This window comes from Rhinopithecus roxellana, chromosome 20 (genome assembly GCF_007565055.1).
Source record: "Rhinopithecus roxellana isolate Shanxi Qingling chromosome 20, ASM756505v1, whole genome shotgun sequence".
NCBI classification, from domain to species: domain Eukaryota; kingdom Metazoa; phylum Chordata; class Mammalia; order Primates; family Cercopithecidae; genus Rhinopithecus; species Rhinopithecus roxellana.
Window position 1 is genome coordinate 26467471 of NC_044568.1, and position 16239 is coordinate 26483709.

General features: G+C 45.6%; 1 protein-coding gene across 1 annotated transcript; it reads left to right on the top strand.

Moving 5' to 3' along the window:
- Nucleotides 1–802: 802 nt before the first annotated feature.
- Nucleotides 803–16018, top strand: SALL1 (spalt like transcription factor 1). Its single transcript, XM_030924286.1, has 3 exons — nt 803–907; nt 9864–13315; nt 14436–16018. The coding sequence occupies exons 1-3, from the start codon at nt 832–834 to the stop codon at nt 14874–14876; spliced, it is 3969 nt and encodes a 1322-aa protein (XP_030780146.1). The 5' UTR covers nt 803–831; the 3' UTR covers nt 14877–16018.
- The last annotated feature ends 221 nt before the right edge of the window (nt 16019–16239 follow it).

The following is a 16239-nucleotide window of genomic DNA, read 5'->3' on the forward strand; positions in this document are numbered from 1 at the left end:
GAGCCGTGGGCGGGAGGCGGACCGGCGTGGGGCTGGCTCTTCCCCACTCGCTTATTTTTTTTTTAATGGGGGTGGGGGTGGGCTGCTTTCTGGTAGCTCTTAAAGAAACGAAGAAACACTCACGAAACGGGACGCCCTCCCCCCAAATCCCGCCGCGGGACTCCCTCCCCCCGCGGGCCGGCGCGCCTCGCGCCCGAGTTGGGAAGTTCGCAGCGCGCCGCCAGCCTGAGTCCCCAGCCCCCGCCGCCCGGCCCCACCCCCGACCCGGGGCGGCTCAATTCCGGGGAGGGCATGCTAATTTGGGTCGGCCCAGCCCGGGATAGGGGGGCGAAGGAGGGAGGGGAGAGGGAGAGGAGAGAGAGAGAGCGGGGGGCGCCGGCCGGGGCGCCGGGCCCGCAGTGGAGAGGAGGCCGGCCCCCGGCGGCCTGGCCGCGGAGTCCCGGGCGGTCGCAAAGAGGGTTAACCCAGTGTCGGGCGGCGCGGCGTGCAGAGCCAGCCCCGCGGCCGGCTTATTGGGCCAGCGCGCGGAGAGACAGGGGTCTGCAGCAAATCACGAACTAATTGATTAAGGCGAGCGGGTTTGAATAGCGCTGGCCCGGTGCCAATCGCCTTTCAAAGAGCCCCTCTATGATTAATCGCAATGCATTATTGATAATCATAATTATAGCAGGACACATGCGCGCTGCGCCCGGGGCCGGGGAGCCGGGGAGGGGGCGGGCGGGCCGGCGGGCGGGGGGAGCCGCCGCCGCCGCCGCCGCTCGATTTCCGTAATTTTGAGAAGATTTTTTTTTAGTAATTTTTTATTCTGCCCCAGCTGATGTTTGAGCCAGCATGTCGCGGAGGAAGCAAGCGAAGCCTCAACATTTCCAATCCGACCCCGAAGTGGCCTCGCTCCCCCGGCGAGATGGTGAGTGCTCCGGCCCGCGCCGTGGACACACACACACGCACTCACATTCACGCACACTCGGACCCACGCACACGCGACTGGCCCCCGCGCCCCCTACCTCGCCGCCGCCGCGGCCCCGATTGCTTCTTCCATTCGGCGTAATTTTTTTTTTCTTTTTAATTTTCAATATGCCTTTGCTGGGCTCTTCCCGGCTGCCCGGGGGAAAGCGAACACATCTCCCGGCAGGATCTTTCCGGAGTTGTTGGGTCCTCCCGGGGGAGGGAGGGCGGGCATGCCGGCCTGGCTCCTCTCTCCCGGCTTTTCCGGGGATCCCAGCCACCGCCGGGATCCGGGAGCCCCATGAGGCGTGGGTGCGGGCGGAGGTCGTCCCCGCCGAACCGCACGGGGCCCCTGGCGCTCCCCGCGGCGCGCCCCGGGGCCCCCGGCCCGGCCTCCGCCTCCCGGCCCTGCTGCCAGCGGGAAGGAAGTTTACTTCGGGCGCTGGGCTGAACTCCGAGCGTGGGGGAGCTCGCTGCACCCCCCTCGCCCCACGCGCACACTCCCCCTCGGCCCGCGCTAGAACGGGGTGCCTTTGGAGGTTCAGAGCTGCAAGAAGATGGGGACTGGTGTCGGGGCGCCCGCGCCTGACCCGCTAGGGTCGCGGCCGGGGTGGAGAGTGCCGCTGGCCGCCAGTTGTTCCGGAGACGGGGCAAACGGACGGGGGAAGTGTCGGGGTCTGGCTCGCAAAGTTTATCTCCGCATCTCTTCCCCCCAACAATTGCACCCTCTGCCCCCCAAAATATTTACGGTCGGTATGCGCCCTCTGCGGATCGTGGTGCTCCCTACTTCCAGGGGAGTCGGGGAAGATGTCGTAGGATAGTTTTTCAGGTTTGCGGGTGACCAGCCAGAGTGGAATCCCCCCTGAAACAGGGGCACTCTCTTTCTCCGATGGAGGCGACAACTGTGGGTCCCGAAGGGGCTGAACAAGTCCAGGACAAAGTTTGTGTGTGGGAGCTCTGGCAAAGAGTGGAAGATATCCGGGCAGGGAGTTGGGGTGCAGAGGGAGGACACCTGGAATCCCTCCTTGCTCCTAAAGGTGTTTCACTGTACCGGCCTCAAAGCTCCCAGGCCTAGCGCCCGAGGCGATGCAGCGGCGCCCGGACTCGGGTCCCCGGGTCGTCCCGGCGCGATGCTGGCCTCTCGGCTGCGGGAGGACGGACAAGGAGCAACCTCGGCGGGTTCTCAGCGGTTCCGGATGCCGCACGGGATGCCCACGTCCTAGGCGGCATTTTGGGGTGTGGAGGAGGGAGCTGGGCCCCGACAGAGCTCCGAAGCGTGCCCCTGATCGGCACCTCAGCCCACTAAGCTGCGGCCGCCTGGGTCCCCAGGTCCCCGGCTTGTTTCCCAGAGGCCTGCCTCTCGGTAGAGCTGGAGCACAGTGAAGCGAAGGGACCCCCGCTCCCTTTACCCCCGCTGTCGAAAAAGGGGAGTCCTGACTTGGGGTTCCTGTAAAAAAATGGGGGACTTGAAATCAATTAAGAAAATGCTTTACAATAACCCTCCTCCCGTCCCCCAGTATTTGCTCAAGCTTGAATCCTTACCCATGGCCTCTGCGATTTCTCAGTCCGCTGAAAAGAGCCCCTGAACCCCGCTTTCCACCCCAAGCGAAAGCAAGCACGCGGGGTAGATCGAGGTGAGATGACCCAAGGCCGCAGCAGCTGCGCCGAGTATTTTTCCGGGTTTTCTCAGCTCAGTTTCTTCTGCTTCCCGCACCCACACCCATCTTTCCTAAAGTTTCTGGTGAGACCTTTTGCACCGGAAAACTGTTCAAGTTAACAGTTTGTACACACACACAAAAAAGCAAACTAGAGATAAGAGAGCATTTTCTAGTGTGTTTTGTAAATTTGTACTGGTTTTCTACATTTTCAAAAAAAAAAAGTCTCGGCCTTCTAGGAGAAATAATGCGTGCTAGATCTTTGCCTTTCGCCTTCTGTATCAGGAATTTTTAATAGTTAAGTCTTCTCATAAAGCAATAGTATAAAAGGATTTCACTACCTGTTACCATTATTCTTTATTAGTACTAATTTTTTCAGTTTAGTTTATTTGAGCTTTGAGGTAAGTTAGTTAACTCCATCAAGTTTCCTTTCTTTCTCTTTTCTCTCCTTTTGATTTCTCTTCCTTCCTTTCTTTTCTCTTCCCAAAAGCTGGTACATTGTCCTAAAGAAGCAGTAAACTGTTAGGGGCTCCCTAGGAAACACCCCCTCCCAGCCTTCTTTCCTCACCTCTCCCCACCCCCTCCTCTTTTTCTTCAGTAGTAATGGTTTTAGGTTATGACTGTTTTTACATGGTTGAACAATAAGTTTGGGAGAAGTTGCCTAGAGGGTAGATTTTGTAATAGGGTTTCAGGATTTAGTGTGTTGTAATAATATTAGTACACAAGTAATCCTCCCCCAACGCTGAACATACAGGAGGGCCTAACATACTCCAGTTCTTTTTATTTGGAAGTAGTTCTGAGATAAACGGCATTGAAAGTTCATGACATAACTCAAGGTTACCTTTTAAAAGTCACCTTTTCTGCAGTGAGTTCAGCAATCTGGTTCTTCTCCCCACATATAACCCATACTTCTAGGAGTAGCTGGGTTTTCTGTTTGGTTTTGTTTTTTATGTAAAGAAACATTGTTACATTTTTAGATGGCAAGCCCCTTTTCAAACATTCTGATTACTTTTTCTTATGTCTTGAGATGGTCTTTGAAATATGACAAAGGAAATATGAAACATACCAAATAAAATCTAGTTCATGCACTTCTCGTTTACCAGCACCTCTAATTGTATGACTTCTACCCAGAGTGAGACCTAGAAAAGTTTGTAGACCCAAGTTACAGGAGCCCTGAAGAAGCGGCTCCCAAAGCTGAAAGCAGCTAGGGCTGCTTGCTGTTGTGTGTCCTGCCTGTGTGTGTTTGAGTATGTGTGTGCTTACAAAGAAAACCCAGACCATGCTAAGAAGCCACACAGACAGCTTCATCTGAAGCAAGTGCAAACAAAAAACAAACACAAAAACCAAAACAAAAAAAAAAAAACCTGAGTATTTGGTCTATTTCAGGATGCTGGTATTTTATTTTACTTTGGTGTGCAACTGCTATGCCAGAAACACTCTAAACTTGGTATTTTTTCTGCTTCTTATAAAAACCAAGATTATGGCAAATATGACTTATCTCCTCGATGATATTCAACAAGTCTTGAATTATTTGCAGAAATATGACTGCTACTGGAAAGATTGTTTATCAAGTAAATAACTCCGAGGAAAGGGAATATTAGAATCCAATGATTTTATTTGTGGGTTCTTTACTATAAATTGCGATTTCAGTTGTGTGTTGTGTGTGTGCGTATTGGGGTTCTTCCTTTGGTGGCGTTTTTAAGATTCCTGTAATGTCTACATGGATGGCCCATTTAGACTCCATTCATTTATTTAAAAAGTACTTTTGTGCTCAGTTTTTTCAAGGAAAAGATAATATTGGAAGAATGAAACACCATGGATTGCAGCTAAAACACTAACAATCACATAAAGTATCATAAAAATTCCTCTTATTTATATTAATAATGAAATTCTATTATTTACCAAAGTAATTTGCTCATTTTGAGCAGCTTTATAGCAACACATTGATCTCTGGGCCCAAAAGGTTAGCGAGAACTATAATTAATCGCTTTTTTAAAAAATACCAACACCTGCAAGATAAGGCAGTTGGAAAGAATTCATGTTTAATCAGAGCTGTTTTAAGTTTGTCATAATGGAAGATTCTGAATGAGAAAATGCAAACCGGTTTTTTGTGATTTGCTTCAGGCCGCACATACTTTGTAAAATGTTAAAAAACAAACACACAAACGAGCAAAGTCTAGTCAGGCATGAGGGTACTATGTGTGAAAGTGAATATGTGATACTGAATGTTTTGTGGTTTATTTTACATCAAGTTTCCCCTAGAGTTCATTGGCACAAGTGCCAATGTATAGATTCTTCTTTGGGGGCTCTATTTCTTTTCTTTATACTTTTGGAGGTAGCAAGTTTTCTTTACCAACAGAAACTTTTAGAAGGTAGAACTCCACATTTTTGTGGTGGAGATCTTACTGGGACAGAAATAGGCAGACTGGTTAAGTTTTTGAAATTGTCAAAAGCCAAACTCTGTGTAGGAACCAGAAAAAATTCCTTCTACAACCTCAGCTAGGTTTTTCTGAGACACTTCTTGGTGCAGATAGCACCAGAATATTCCAAAAATATTCTTAGATTATTAAAACTGAAGTAGTTTGGCGAAAGAGGTGGAAAGTTAACCGAAGAACTAACACTCCTCCCCCCAAAAAAGAAAAAAGTTTGTGTGCCAGGCTTTAGAAAACCTAGATGTGTCAAGCTGTTTTAACCTTTGCTAGCCTCCTCCCATGCAAGGGTGACAAGGTCCAGATCATAATATGTCCTTCAGTATCTTCCCAGTGACCCCCAAATTGAATCCTGCTAGTCACTTAGCAGGAAGTTAGTAGTTTATTTTAGTTTCACCTTATCAGCTTGACTTCTTTTCCTAACCTTATTCCCCTGTCACCCTCAGATGCCAGACCCCCAAAGGGGAAGATTGACAGGTAGTTCCCATAGCTCAGTTTTACCCTCAAACAACAGGGATTTAGTTTCTTGTGCCTTTGCCAATGTTTATGTAGTCAAAGTTTAGATCTTGCCTTAAGGAGTCTCTTTTTTACGCGTCACTGCAATAGGAAAGCCACAAAGAAGTTTTTGAACAAACCCTCGCAACTGGAACCCCATCTAGTGTTCAGTTTGATTCATCCATGGGAAAGACATTTCCCCCTTTCATTTATTGTGTACATTAGGTGGGCTTGGATCACTATTTTAAAAGCAATGCCTCGTCCATGTTATTTTTTCAGAGATTTCACTTGTATTCTTCCACTAGAGAATACGCTAATCCCGGTCAGAACAGTGAGTGAACTTGGAGGGTACCAGGAAATTTATCATTTGGTGGCATATCACATCGAGGAAACTTTAGACATCACAGAAAATATGCACAGCATATGTCGTAGTGTTTAACATTTCTTGGGAATCTTAAGTTGGACATTTGGATTCAGACTTTTCCCAGGTCGGTGCAGAAAAAAAAAAAAAAGATAAAAGACCAGTCAATCAAATATGTTTGTGATAAGAAAAGGAACAGGCTGTTAAAATTAAGGACTCCAAAACCACTGTCATGAGCAATTCTATTAAGAAATGTAAATGCAATTTTAACATAATGGGAAGTACAGTGAAGTGTCTTTCTGAAGAGCTCCAAAAAAGAAAACTAAATCTGGTAGAGTAAGGTGGTTGTGTTTGTTTTTTGTTTTGTTTTTTTCCTTTCCTGGCTGGCTAAACCTTTCTGTGTGGGGCATAGTTTTATTTTTATTTTCTCAGTAGACAGATATGGTAGAACACTTGAATTTTCTGCTTCCGATTCTGCAGTTTGGTTCAGAGGATGAAAAACTGACAGATTTGAATTAGGCATCAAGTACCTAAATAGTACAACAGGTACTAAAGCATCTGGGATTTTAATATAAATTTGGTGGAGGTATAAGATCACTCTTCCCCTCCCCCTACCAAAAGGCCCAGAAAATTCCAAATATCTGTTTGTGTGTACATACTTAGAAAACCACTGCTTCTTAAATTTTGGTATCTGACTAGGGTTGCTTACAAAATTAATCTGCATGCAAAATCCATAGAAAAGGAACAGGAATGTTGTTTTCACCATAGTACAAGGAACAAGGCAACTGTATTTACTATAATGGGGTCACCAGTTGCAATCCTGTGTAACAGATTACTGAGAGAGATACAAGATAGCAGACAATCAGAAAAATGAATTAGAACTGTTGGGGTGTGTGTGTGTGTGTGTGAGAGAGAGAGAGAGAGAGAATGTGTGTGTGCGTGTGTATCTTACTACAACTTAAAATATTCCCTTTGGTAAAGAGTCCAACTAGTCCTCATGTTTTGTCTCTTTTTTTTTTTTTTAATAAAAGACTGTTTCCTTGGAGTTTTGTTCCGAATGCAGATAGATTTAAAGTTAAGAATTATTACAGTGTAGCAACACCTGCTTTTGAAATAAATCAAAATAGATACCAGTATTTTGGGGGCGTGGGGGTGTTCATAAACATCAGGAAATTAAATTAGTTCACTCTACAGTGAGATCAAATGTCAGCTTATTAAAAATGTTGTGAAAACCTAAGCTAAAATATGGGCAACTTTTTAACACAGTCTCTTAAAAGCAGGCAGGCATTTATTTTTAAACATCTATATTTTCCATCCAGTTAGCACAATCCTAAATATAAAAATGTTCAGGTTGAAAAACTTGAAAATTCTCAAGTGAGTCTTGAGGCAGCACAAATGCAGAATTCGAGTGCAGGGAAGTAATAATCAGCTAAATCCTATAAAGTAACCTGCCTTTTACTTTATTTATTATGAGAATATCAGATGTTTGCAAGTTATAAAGAATTAAAATCTCTTTTAATCGTGAGCACAGATGTGCTAAATATTTGAAGCAACTACATTGTAATGTGTACAATTGATGAAGTCAGTTTTCTGATTTCCCTTGCTAGTTATTTAGTTCTGAATCTGTCATTATTTGTCTAAGCCCAGCTGACCAAGCAAAACTGTGTTTTAAAGTGGCTTTATGTTTTGATAAATGTGAGCTGGTTGAAAAGTATTTTCCACTGAATGCAGAGCTTAATAGAACATGCTGACATAATAGTTTTAATGCATTTTGTTGAAAATGTGTGAACAAACAGAATAGCTTTTGTTCCTTCATAATTGGCTGTAAAAGTAGATGGAAACATAACCATTACATATGGAAATGTGCAAAGAGAAAGAAATAACATTTCTGTTGAATATATTAGGAATTGCATTTCCCAGTTTAAAATAAGCATCTGAAATGGATGCATCATTTAAAATTGGTTGTCAAAATAAGAAGCTTTAAAGAGAATTTTTTGTCACATTATTTTTGTCCCAAGTTAAGCAACATAACTTTAGCAAATTTCATCTAATATTTTGTTTATATGATTTTAAGGCAGGGGGAGAAGCAGAAAGTGCTTAAAACAGCACCTTCCATGTGCATAGGAATCCAGTGCCAATTAGGATGATTAAACATTAAATTAAAACCAAATCATTATTGGTATTTTCTGCTACAACTAAGATTTGTTTGGTGGTGTTAATGCATTTTGCACTATACCCTTGTGGAGATTAAAAGATGGGTATTAGGAAAGCTGGCTTGTTAAGTATAACTTAGCTACTCAAATAACACTCCCAGTGAATAAAGTGTGCGTACATTTGGCATACTTCACCAGGGATTCTAATCAATTCGGCATCACTCAAGGCAAATAGAGTTAAGGAATTTCCAGAAGTTAGTATTTAGGTATTAATTTTATTTTCTGGAATGCAAAACTAGTCAAGTTTTTTAAAATATTTACTACAAAAAGGCAAACAGCTGACACTTTCCAATGGACTTTAAGTTTACTGAAAAAAAGCAGCATTTTGATTTTACATTTATTCATATCTGCAATTACTTTGTTTTATGCAAGTTTTCTGGGAGATTCAATTTGGAAGTCATGGAAACTACCTATTATCTGATTCAGTTCTGCAGAAAAGCATGCAGGGAGGTAATCCTTGAATTAAACAGTTTTTTTTTTTTGTTTTTTTTTTCCACAGCCTTCTTAGATGACCACACACCATTTGTACAACAGAAGTTGGTGTTCCCCATGCTGGGCAAACAATGGGAAGCCATCCTGTCTTTGAATAGGATGTTAGCTTGGAGTTAGAGATTTTTCTGTTTAATTTACAAATGGATCTTAGTGAGAAGACATCTGAGCAACCAATGGAAACAAACATGAAATAAAGGGATTTTTATAATAAAAGGTTCAGGACAATCTGTTAAACAATTGATAACAGTTAAGAGCAAACTGTTTTTAAAGGCATTCAGACAAGGAGAGCTGCAAAGCATTTCAAACTCTAAACCAAGAATTATTTCTTAGGAGATGGGAGCACTTCTCGACTGCACATCCTTCTTGAAGTTGATGTTTAATCAGAAATGTAAATCTTGTGCCAGTTTTTATAGACATAGAGAGCACTTTTGATGAAATATTTAGAGGCATAATGTTGCCATTCGGAGCATGGTGGCATGTATTCTTTGATTAGTGGGATGGTAGCCGGAGTTACATCTTTAATTTTAAAAATAAACATGCCAGGGAGTGATATATAGGTGCCAGGCAAGTCTTGTAACGGATTATGATCATTGTGTTTCTCTTCATTGTGTATGTTGCCGTTCCTTTTGTGTTCAAGTGAGTTTTGAGGAGCAGTCTGGAGGATTTGTTACTGATGTGACTAAAGTGTGTTTGTCACGGATCAGACTTAGCGCAGGTTTGAGGTAGGGGCTTGAGGTGATTTTCAAGTTGTCAGTCTACAGCTTGATGATATGCATTTTTTTCCCCCTTGTCAACAACTGATTGGAACCTGAATGACTACAAATTAGTTTAGTGACAGAACAAACTGTCACAGATATCTTTGAGTCGGTTGAAAATGAATAAGGTTGACAGAAACTCAAGAGCGTAATAAGTCCTCAGAATGGTTTGTGGACCCTCTCTGGACGAGTAGACAATAAGGTGTATAAAAGATTGGAAATCAATATTTTGCTATGGAATTTCATCATGCACCAATGTTTCCCATTTGTAGTATTTTGTATTTTGATGAATTATCTGAAGGCCACGACTCTCTGGGATACTGGATGGATAGAATTCCTCCATACCCTTAAAAATTAATTATGGATGTTCTTAGGTAATCTTGATTGGTTTTCAGGGGCTACAGTTTTGAGTTTTGTAGGTAAAAAACCATTGATTAGCCCTTTTTTTTGTTTTTAAGTCATAGGTGACTGTGTGTCCTGGCCCCTTTACTAACCCTGCACCTTTTTGACATTTGTAGGAGACACAGAAAAAGGTCAACCGAGTCGCCCTACTAAGAGCAAGGATGCCCACGTCTGTGGCCGGTGCTGTGCTGAGTTCTTTGAATTATCAGATCTTCTGCTCCACAAGAAGAACTGTACTAAAAATCAATTAGTTTTAATCGTAAATGAAAATCCAGCCTCCCCACCCGAAACCTTCTCCCCCAGCCCCCCTCCCGATAATCCTGATGAACAAATGAGTGACACAGTTAACAAAACAGATCAAGTGGACTGCAGCGACCTTTCAGAACACAACGGACTTGACAGGGAAGAGTCCATGGAGGTGGAGGCCCCGGTTGCTAACAAAAGCGGCAGCGGCACTTCCAGCGGTAGCCACAGCAGTACCGCCCCAAGCAGCAGCAGCAGCAGCAGCAGCAGCAGCAGCAGCGGCTCCTCCACAGGTACCTCAGCGATCACAACCTCTCTACCTCAACTCGGGGACCTGACAACACTGGGCAACTTCTCCGTGATCAACAGCAACGTCATCATCGAGAACCTCCAGAGCACCAAGGTGGCGGTGGCCCAGTTCTCCCAGGAAGCGAGGTGCGGCGGGGCCTCGGGGGGCAAGCTGGCCGTCCCAGCCCTCATGGAACAGCTCCTAGCTCTGCAGCAGCAGCAGATCCACCAGCTGCAATTGATCGAACAGATTCGTCACCAAATATTGCTGTTGGCTTCTCAGAATGCAGACTTGCCAACATCTTCTAGTCCTTCTCAAGGTACTTTACGAACATCTGCCAACCCCTTGTCCACGCTAAGTTCCCATTTATCTCAGCAGCTGGCAGCAGCAGCTGGATTGGCACAGAGCCTCGCCAGCCAATCTGCCAGCATTAGTGGTGTGAAACAGCTACCCCCAATCCAGCTACCTCAGAGCAGTTCTGGCAACACCATCGTTCCATCCAACAGCGGCTCTTCTCCCAGTATGAACATATTGGCAGCGGCAGTTACCACCCCGTCCTCTGAAAAAGTGGCTTCAAGTGCTGGGGCCTCCCATGTCAGCAACCCAGCGGTCTCATCATCGTCCTCACCAGCTTTTGCAATAAGCAGTTTATTAAGTCCTGCGTCTAATCCACTTCTACCTCAGCCAGCCCCCGCTAACTCGGTTTTCCCCAGCCCTTTGCCCAACATCGGAACAACTGCAGAGGATTTAAACTCCTTGTCTGCCTTGGCCCAGCAAAGAAAAAGCAAGCCACCAAATGTCACTGCCTTTGAAGCGAAAAGTACTTCCGATGAGGCATTCTTCAAACACAAGTGCAGGTTCTGCGCGAAGGTCTTTGGGAGTGACAGTGCCTTGCAGATCCACTTGCGTTCCCATACCGGAGAGAGGCCGTTCAAGTGCAACATCTGCGGGAACAGGTTCTCCACCAAGGGGAATCTGAAAGTCCACTTTCAGCGCCACAAAGAGAAATATCCTCATATCCAGATGAACCCCTATCCTGTGCCTGAGCATTTGGACAATATCCCCACAAGTACTGGCATCCCATACGGCATGTCCATCCCTCCAGAGAAGCCAGTCACCAGCTGGCTAGACACCAAACCAGTCCTGCCTACTCTGACCACTTCAGTCGGCCTGCCGTTGCCCCCGACCCTCCCAAGCCTCATACCCTTCATCAAGACAGAAGAGCCAGCCCCAATCCCCATCAGCCATTCTGCCACCAGCCCCCCAGGCTCAGTCAAAAGTGACTCGGGGGGCCTTGAGCCAGCCACAAGAAACCTAGGTGGGCTCCCAGAGGAAGCCGAAGGGTCTACTCTGCCACCCTCCGGTGGCAAAAGTGAAGAGAGTGGCATGGTCACCAGCTCAGTCCCAACGGCAAGCAGTAGCGCCCTGAGCTCCCCAGCGGCAGACTGCGGCCCTGTGGGCAGTGCCACCACTTTCACCAACCCTTTGTTGCCGCTCATGTCCGAGCAGTTCAAGGCCAAGTTTCCTTTTGGGGGACTCCTGGACTCAGCCCAGGCATCAGAGACGTCCAAGCTTCAGCAACTGGTAGAAAACATTGACAAGAAGGCCACTGACCCCAATGAGTGCATCATCTGCCACCGGGTTCTCAGCTGCCAGAGCGCCTTGAAAATGCACTACAGGACACACACTGGGGAGAGGCCCTTTAAGTGTAAGATCTGTGGCCGGGCTTTCACCACGAAAGGGAATCTTAAAACCCACTACAGTGTCCATCGTGCTATGCCCCCGCTCAGAGTCCAGCATTCCTGCCCCATCTGCCAGAAGAAGTTCACGAACGCTGTGGTCCTGCAGCAGCACATCCGAATGCATATGGGAGGCCAGATCCCCAACACCCCAGTCCCTGACAGCTACCCTGAGTCCATGGAGTCCGACACAGGTTCCTTCGATGAGAAAAATTTTGATGATCTAGACAACTTCTCCGATGAAAACATGGAAGACTGTCCTGAGGGCAGCATCCCCGATACACCTAAGTCTGCAGACGCCTCCCAAGACAGCTTATCCTCTTCGCCTTTGCCCCTCGAGATGTCGAGCATCGCTGCTTTGGAAAATCAGATGAAGATGATCAATGCTGGCCTGGCAGAGCAGCTGCAGGCCAGCCTGAAGTCAGTGGAGAATGGGTCGGTCGAGGGGGATGTCCTGACCAATGATTCATCCTCAGTGGGTGGTGACATGGAGAGCCAAAGTGCTGGCAGCCCAGCCATCTCAGAGTCTACCTCTTCCATGCAGGCTCTGTCCCCGTCCAACAGCACCCAGGAGTTCCACAAGTCACCCAGCGTTGAGGAGAAACCACAGAGAGCGGTCCCAAGTGAGTTTGCCAATGGTTTGTCTCCCACCCCAGTGAATGGTGGGGCTTTGGATTTGACATCTAGTCACGCAGAGAAAATCATCAAAGAAGATTCTTTGGGGATCCTCTTCCCTTTTAGAGACCGGGGTAAATTTAAAAACACTGCTTGTGACATTTGTGGCAAAACATTTGCTTGTCAGAGTGCCTTGGACATTCACTATAGAAGTCATACCAAAGAGAGACCATTTATTTGCACAGTTTGCAATCGTGGCTTTTCCACAAAGGGTAATTTGAAGCAGCACATGTTGACACATCAGATGCGAGATCTGCCATCCCAGCTCTTTGAGCCCAGTTCCAACCTTGGCCCCAATCAGAACTCGGCGGTGATTCCCGCCAACTCGTTGTCATCTCTCATCAAAACAGAGGTCAACGGCTTCGTGCATATTTCTCCTCAGGACAGTAAAGACACCCCCACCAGTCACGTCCCGTCTGGGCCTCTGTCTTCCTCTGCCACATCCCCAGTTCTGCTCCCTGCTCTGCCCAGGAGAACTCCCAAGCAGCACTACTGCAACACGTGTGGCAAAACCTTTTCCTCGTCGAGTGCCCTGCAGATTCACGAGAGAACTCACACTGGAGAGAAACCCTTTGCTTGCACTATTTGTGGAAGAGCTTTCACGACTAAAGGCAATCTTAAGGTATCTTGCTCTGCACCATACCCACTCCATCAACCCTGTCCCACTGCCATTGATTATCTATAGTGCATGCCCCCAGAGTCATCAGCCCTGATATTCAGGGAGAGAGCTCTTGCAAGGGAACCTGCTGCACATGGTTGATAGGGGAGAAACGAGGGTGCCTGGGAGGGTCAGGATCGTGGCAGGGACAAGGGCAAGCTGCAGCTCACTGAATGTCAGTGCACATTGAATAATTTGGTACCTAAGCGAAGGAGCGGCCTCTATGTTGTCTTGCTAAGTGCACCAAATGAATTGCTTTACCTACCAAGGAAGACAGCCTGGCGTTGCCATGGGATATTGATTAAAGACCTCCATGTGGCCTGTGTGCTGCCCGTATCACTTAATAATTAGGGCTCTCAGCGTTTGCATCTATTTTTCATAACTATGCAGTCCAGCATGGTTTGTTTGTCTAAAAACAATAACGTCACTGCTCTGCTAATGGGCATTATGATAATTGATTATACAGCATTTCCTACTGATATGTGTTGGAAATAAAGCAAATATGCTTAAGTTCTAGAGCAACAGTTGAGTGCTCTTAGTATGTACATTTTTCTGTTGACAGAGTATTTCTCTGGAGATTGCTCCCAGTACTGTGAGATGAATAATTACTTTCTGGCTTTTCTCTCCATACGCAGGCCCTCCAGTGGGCAGTCAGGGAGGGATACCTTCTTCCTATCTGAAAAGGACATTTATAGGGTAAAGGGTGTCAGATACAATACTTACCATTGCAATGAGAGTGGACATAACAATTCTAACCCTGAAAGGAGCTATCCGCCACTGCCTGGCTTGCTTGAGCCCATTATAAGCTAAATATGGGTAATAAAAAAAGAGTAAATAAGGCATCCTTTCCCAGGAAGAGGGGAGACAGGCCAGGGCTGCAGAGAGTGAGCACGTTATTACTAGACAGGAGGAATGCATGGTTCCTGTTGCCTTCACTGTCTGTCACATGATGAGAATAGGCATTTAGGCCACTTGCTTTGTGGACATTTGGGATATGAGTTGAGACAGATTCAGCCATTAAGCTTCTCTCCCCCTCCTCTTTTCCCCCCCACCTCTCTGTCTGCCTGCCCTCCCCATATCTCAGGTACACATGGGCACTCACATGTGGAATAGCACCCCTGCACGACGGGGTCGGCGGCTCTCTGTGGATGGCCCCATGACATTTCTAGGAGGCAATCCCGTCAAGTTCCCAGAAATGTTCCAGAAGGATTTGGCGGCAAGATCAGGAAGTGGGGATCCTTCCAGCTTCTGGAATCAGTATGCAGCAGCGCTCTCCAACGGGCTGGCGATGAAGGCCAACGAGATCTCCGTCATTCAGAATGGTGGCATCCCTCCAATTCCTGGAAGCCTCGGCAGTGGGAACAGCTCACCTATTAGTGGGCTGACGGGAAACCTGGAGAGGCTCCAGAACTCAGAGCCCAATGCTCCCCTGGCCGGCCTGGAGAAAATGGCAAGCAGTGAGAACGGAACCAACTTCCGCTTCACCCGCTTCGTGGAGGACAGCAAGGAGATCGTCACGAGTTAAAGCAGCTCGGGCTGGAGACATAGCATTCATTCCTGTTCAGAACGCGACCTATGGTGGCCTCCTACTCCTTGCCCTTCCCCCCATCCCGCCCCTTCCTTCATGTTCCCCAGATCTATGAACTACAACATTATGAAGACATTCTTTTGTACCTTGTTCAACTTTAGAGTTCTAAGAAAGCTTATTTATTAGTGATATAACCTTGCTTTGCAAACAGAATGCAAGCGTTAACTTTGGTCTTCTGTATTTTGGACTAAATACTAATTGACTAGAGTGCTGTAAACTTGCTGTAACATTTATGGCAATTGCAAGTTGCCCTGCTAGGCAGTTGTAATCTGGCATTAACTTATTTTCTATATCCAGTTTAATATGAATCTGGTGTTGATGCAATGCCTCAGTGATGCATTAGATCTCTAATAAAGTCTGTATATACATGTACACTTTGATCCTGCTGGAAAATTTTATCAGCAAACACATTGTCTAATCTTTCAAAACAGATTTAAGGAAAAGACTTAAAGTACAGACTGAACAGTGTGGGTCTTTGAAAGGTTTGGTTTTTTGATTTTTATTCTAAAATTCAACCTTTTTTTTTTTTTGTAGATTTAACCATTTCCATTTTGAACTGCTATTTGTATCGTGCTTTTTACTTGAGTCGTCTTCAATGTTAATAAGTTTCTGTACAGTAATAAGCACGCAGAATTCTTTAGAGAAAAAGAAAACAAGTGTTGTTTTGGTAGTTGAAACTGAGACGTAACATTTTGCCTTGTAGGTATATTCACGATAGAAAATGTGTGCTGGAATTTCACAATGCTGCTAAGTATAGCATCTTGAACAACCTTCAGTGGAGAAAATGTAGATGCTCTTGTATATACAATAAGAAATATCACTTTCATTCAAATGTACATATGTTCCTTACAAGAGCAAATGCTTCTTGATCAAGAGAGCAGGTATAGTGTTTGTTTATTTTGTATTAGGTATGGAAGAAAAAAATTGGACTGTTACATGCACTTTCTTGGAAAGTTGAAAGGAAAGGGGGGGGTCCAATTTCTTTAACATTTAATACTTACTAACAACAGAGATACTGTAATTTTACTCAAGTAATCAAATACATTTTTTTTTTGCAACAGATAAAACAGAATACTGTGTCTGTGTTTTTAGAGTGCATTTCCATTTAGCCAGACCCCTAAATGCATTTTAACATTTCCCCAGGCAGCAGTCAATTGTGTATGTGAGTGTGTATCCCTCTTTAAATGAGGAATTGTAAAAGGCATAACAGAAATGGCTTTGCATGGGCCTGCGTTTTCTTTTATTTTGAAATTTGGAGATCCTAGATATTTTCCCAGTATCCATGACTTATTTAAGAATG

What these genes read in the sequence shown, in the direction of transcription:
- SALL1 (XM_030924286.1), top strand. Translation starts at nt 832, where the DNA reads ATGTCGCGGAGGAAGCAAGCGAAGCCTCAACATTTCCAATCCGACCCC. An exon ending in CTCGCTCCCCCGGCGAGATG is followed by an intron (nt 908 to 9,863) that starts GTGAGTGCTCCG and finishes TGACATTTGTAG; the next exon opens with GAGACACAGAAAAAGGTCAA. An exon ending in CGACTAAAGGCAATCTTAAG is followed by an intron (nt 13,316 to 14,435) that starts GTATCTTGCTCT and finishes CCCATATCTCAG; the next exon opens with GTACACATGGGCACTCACAT.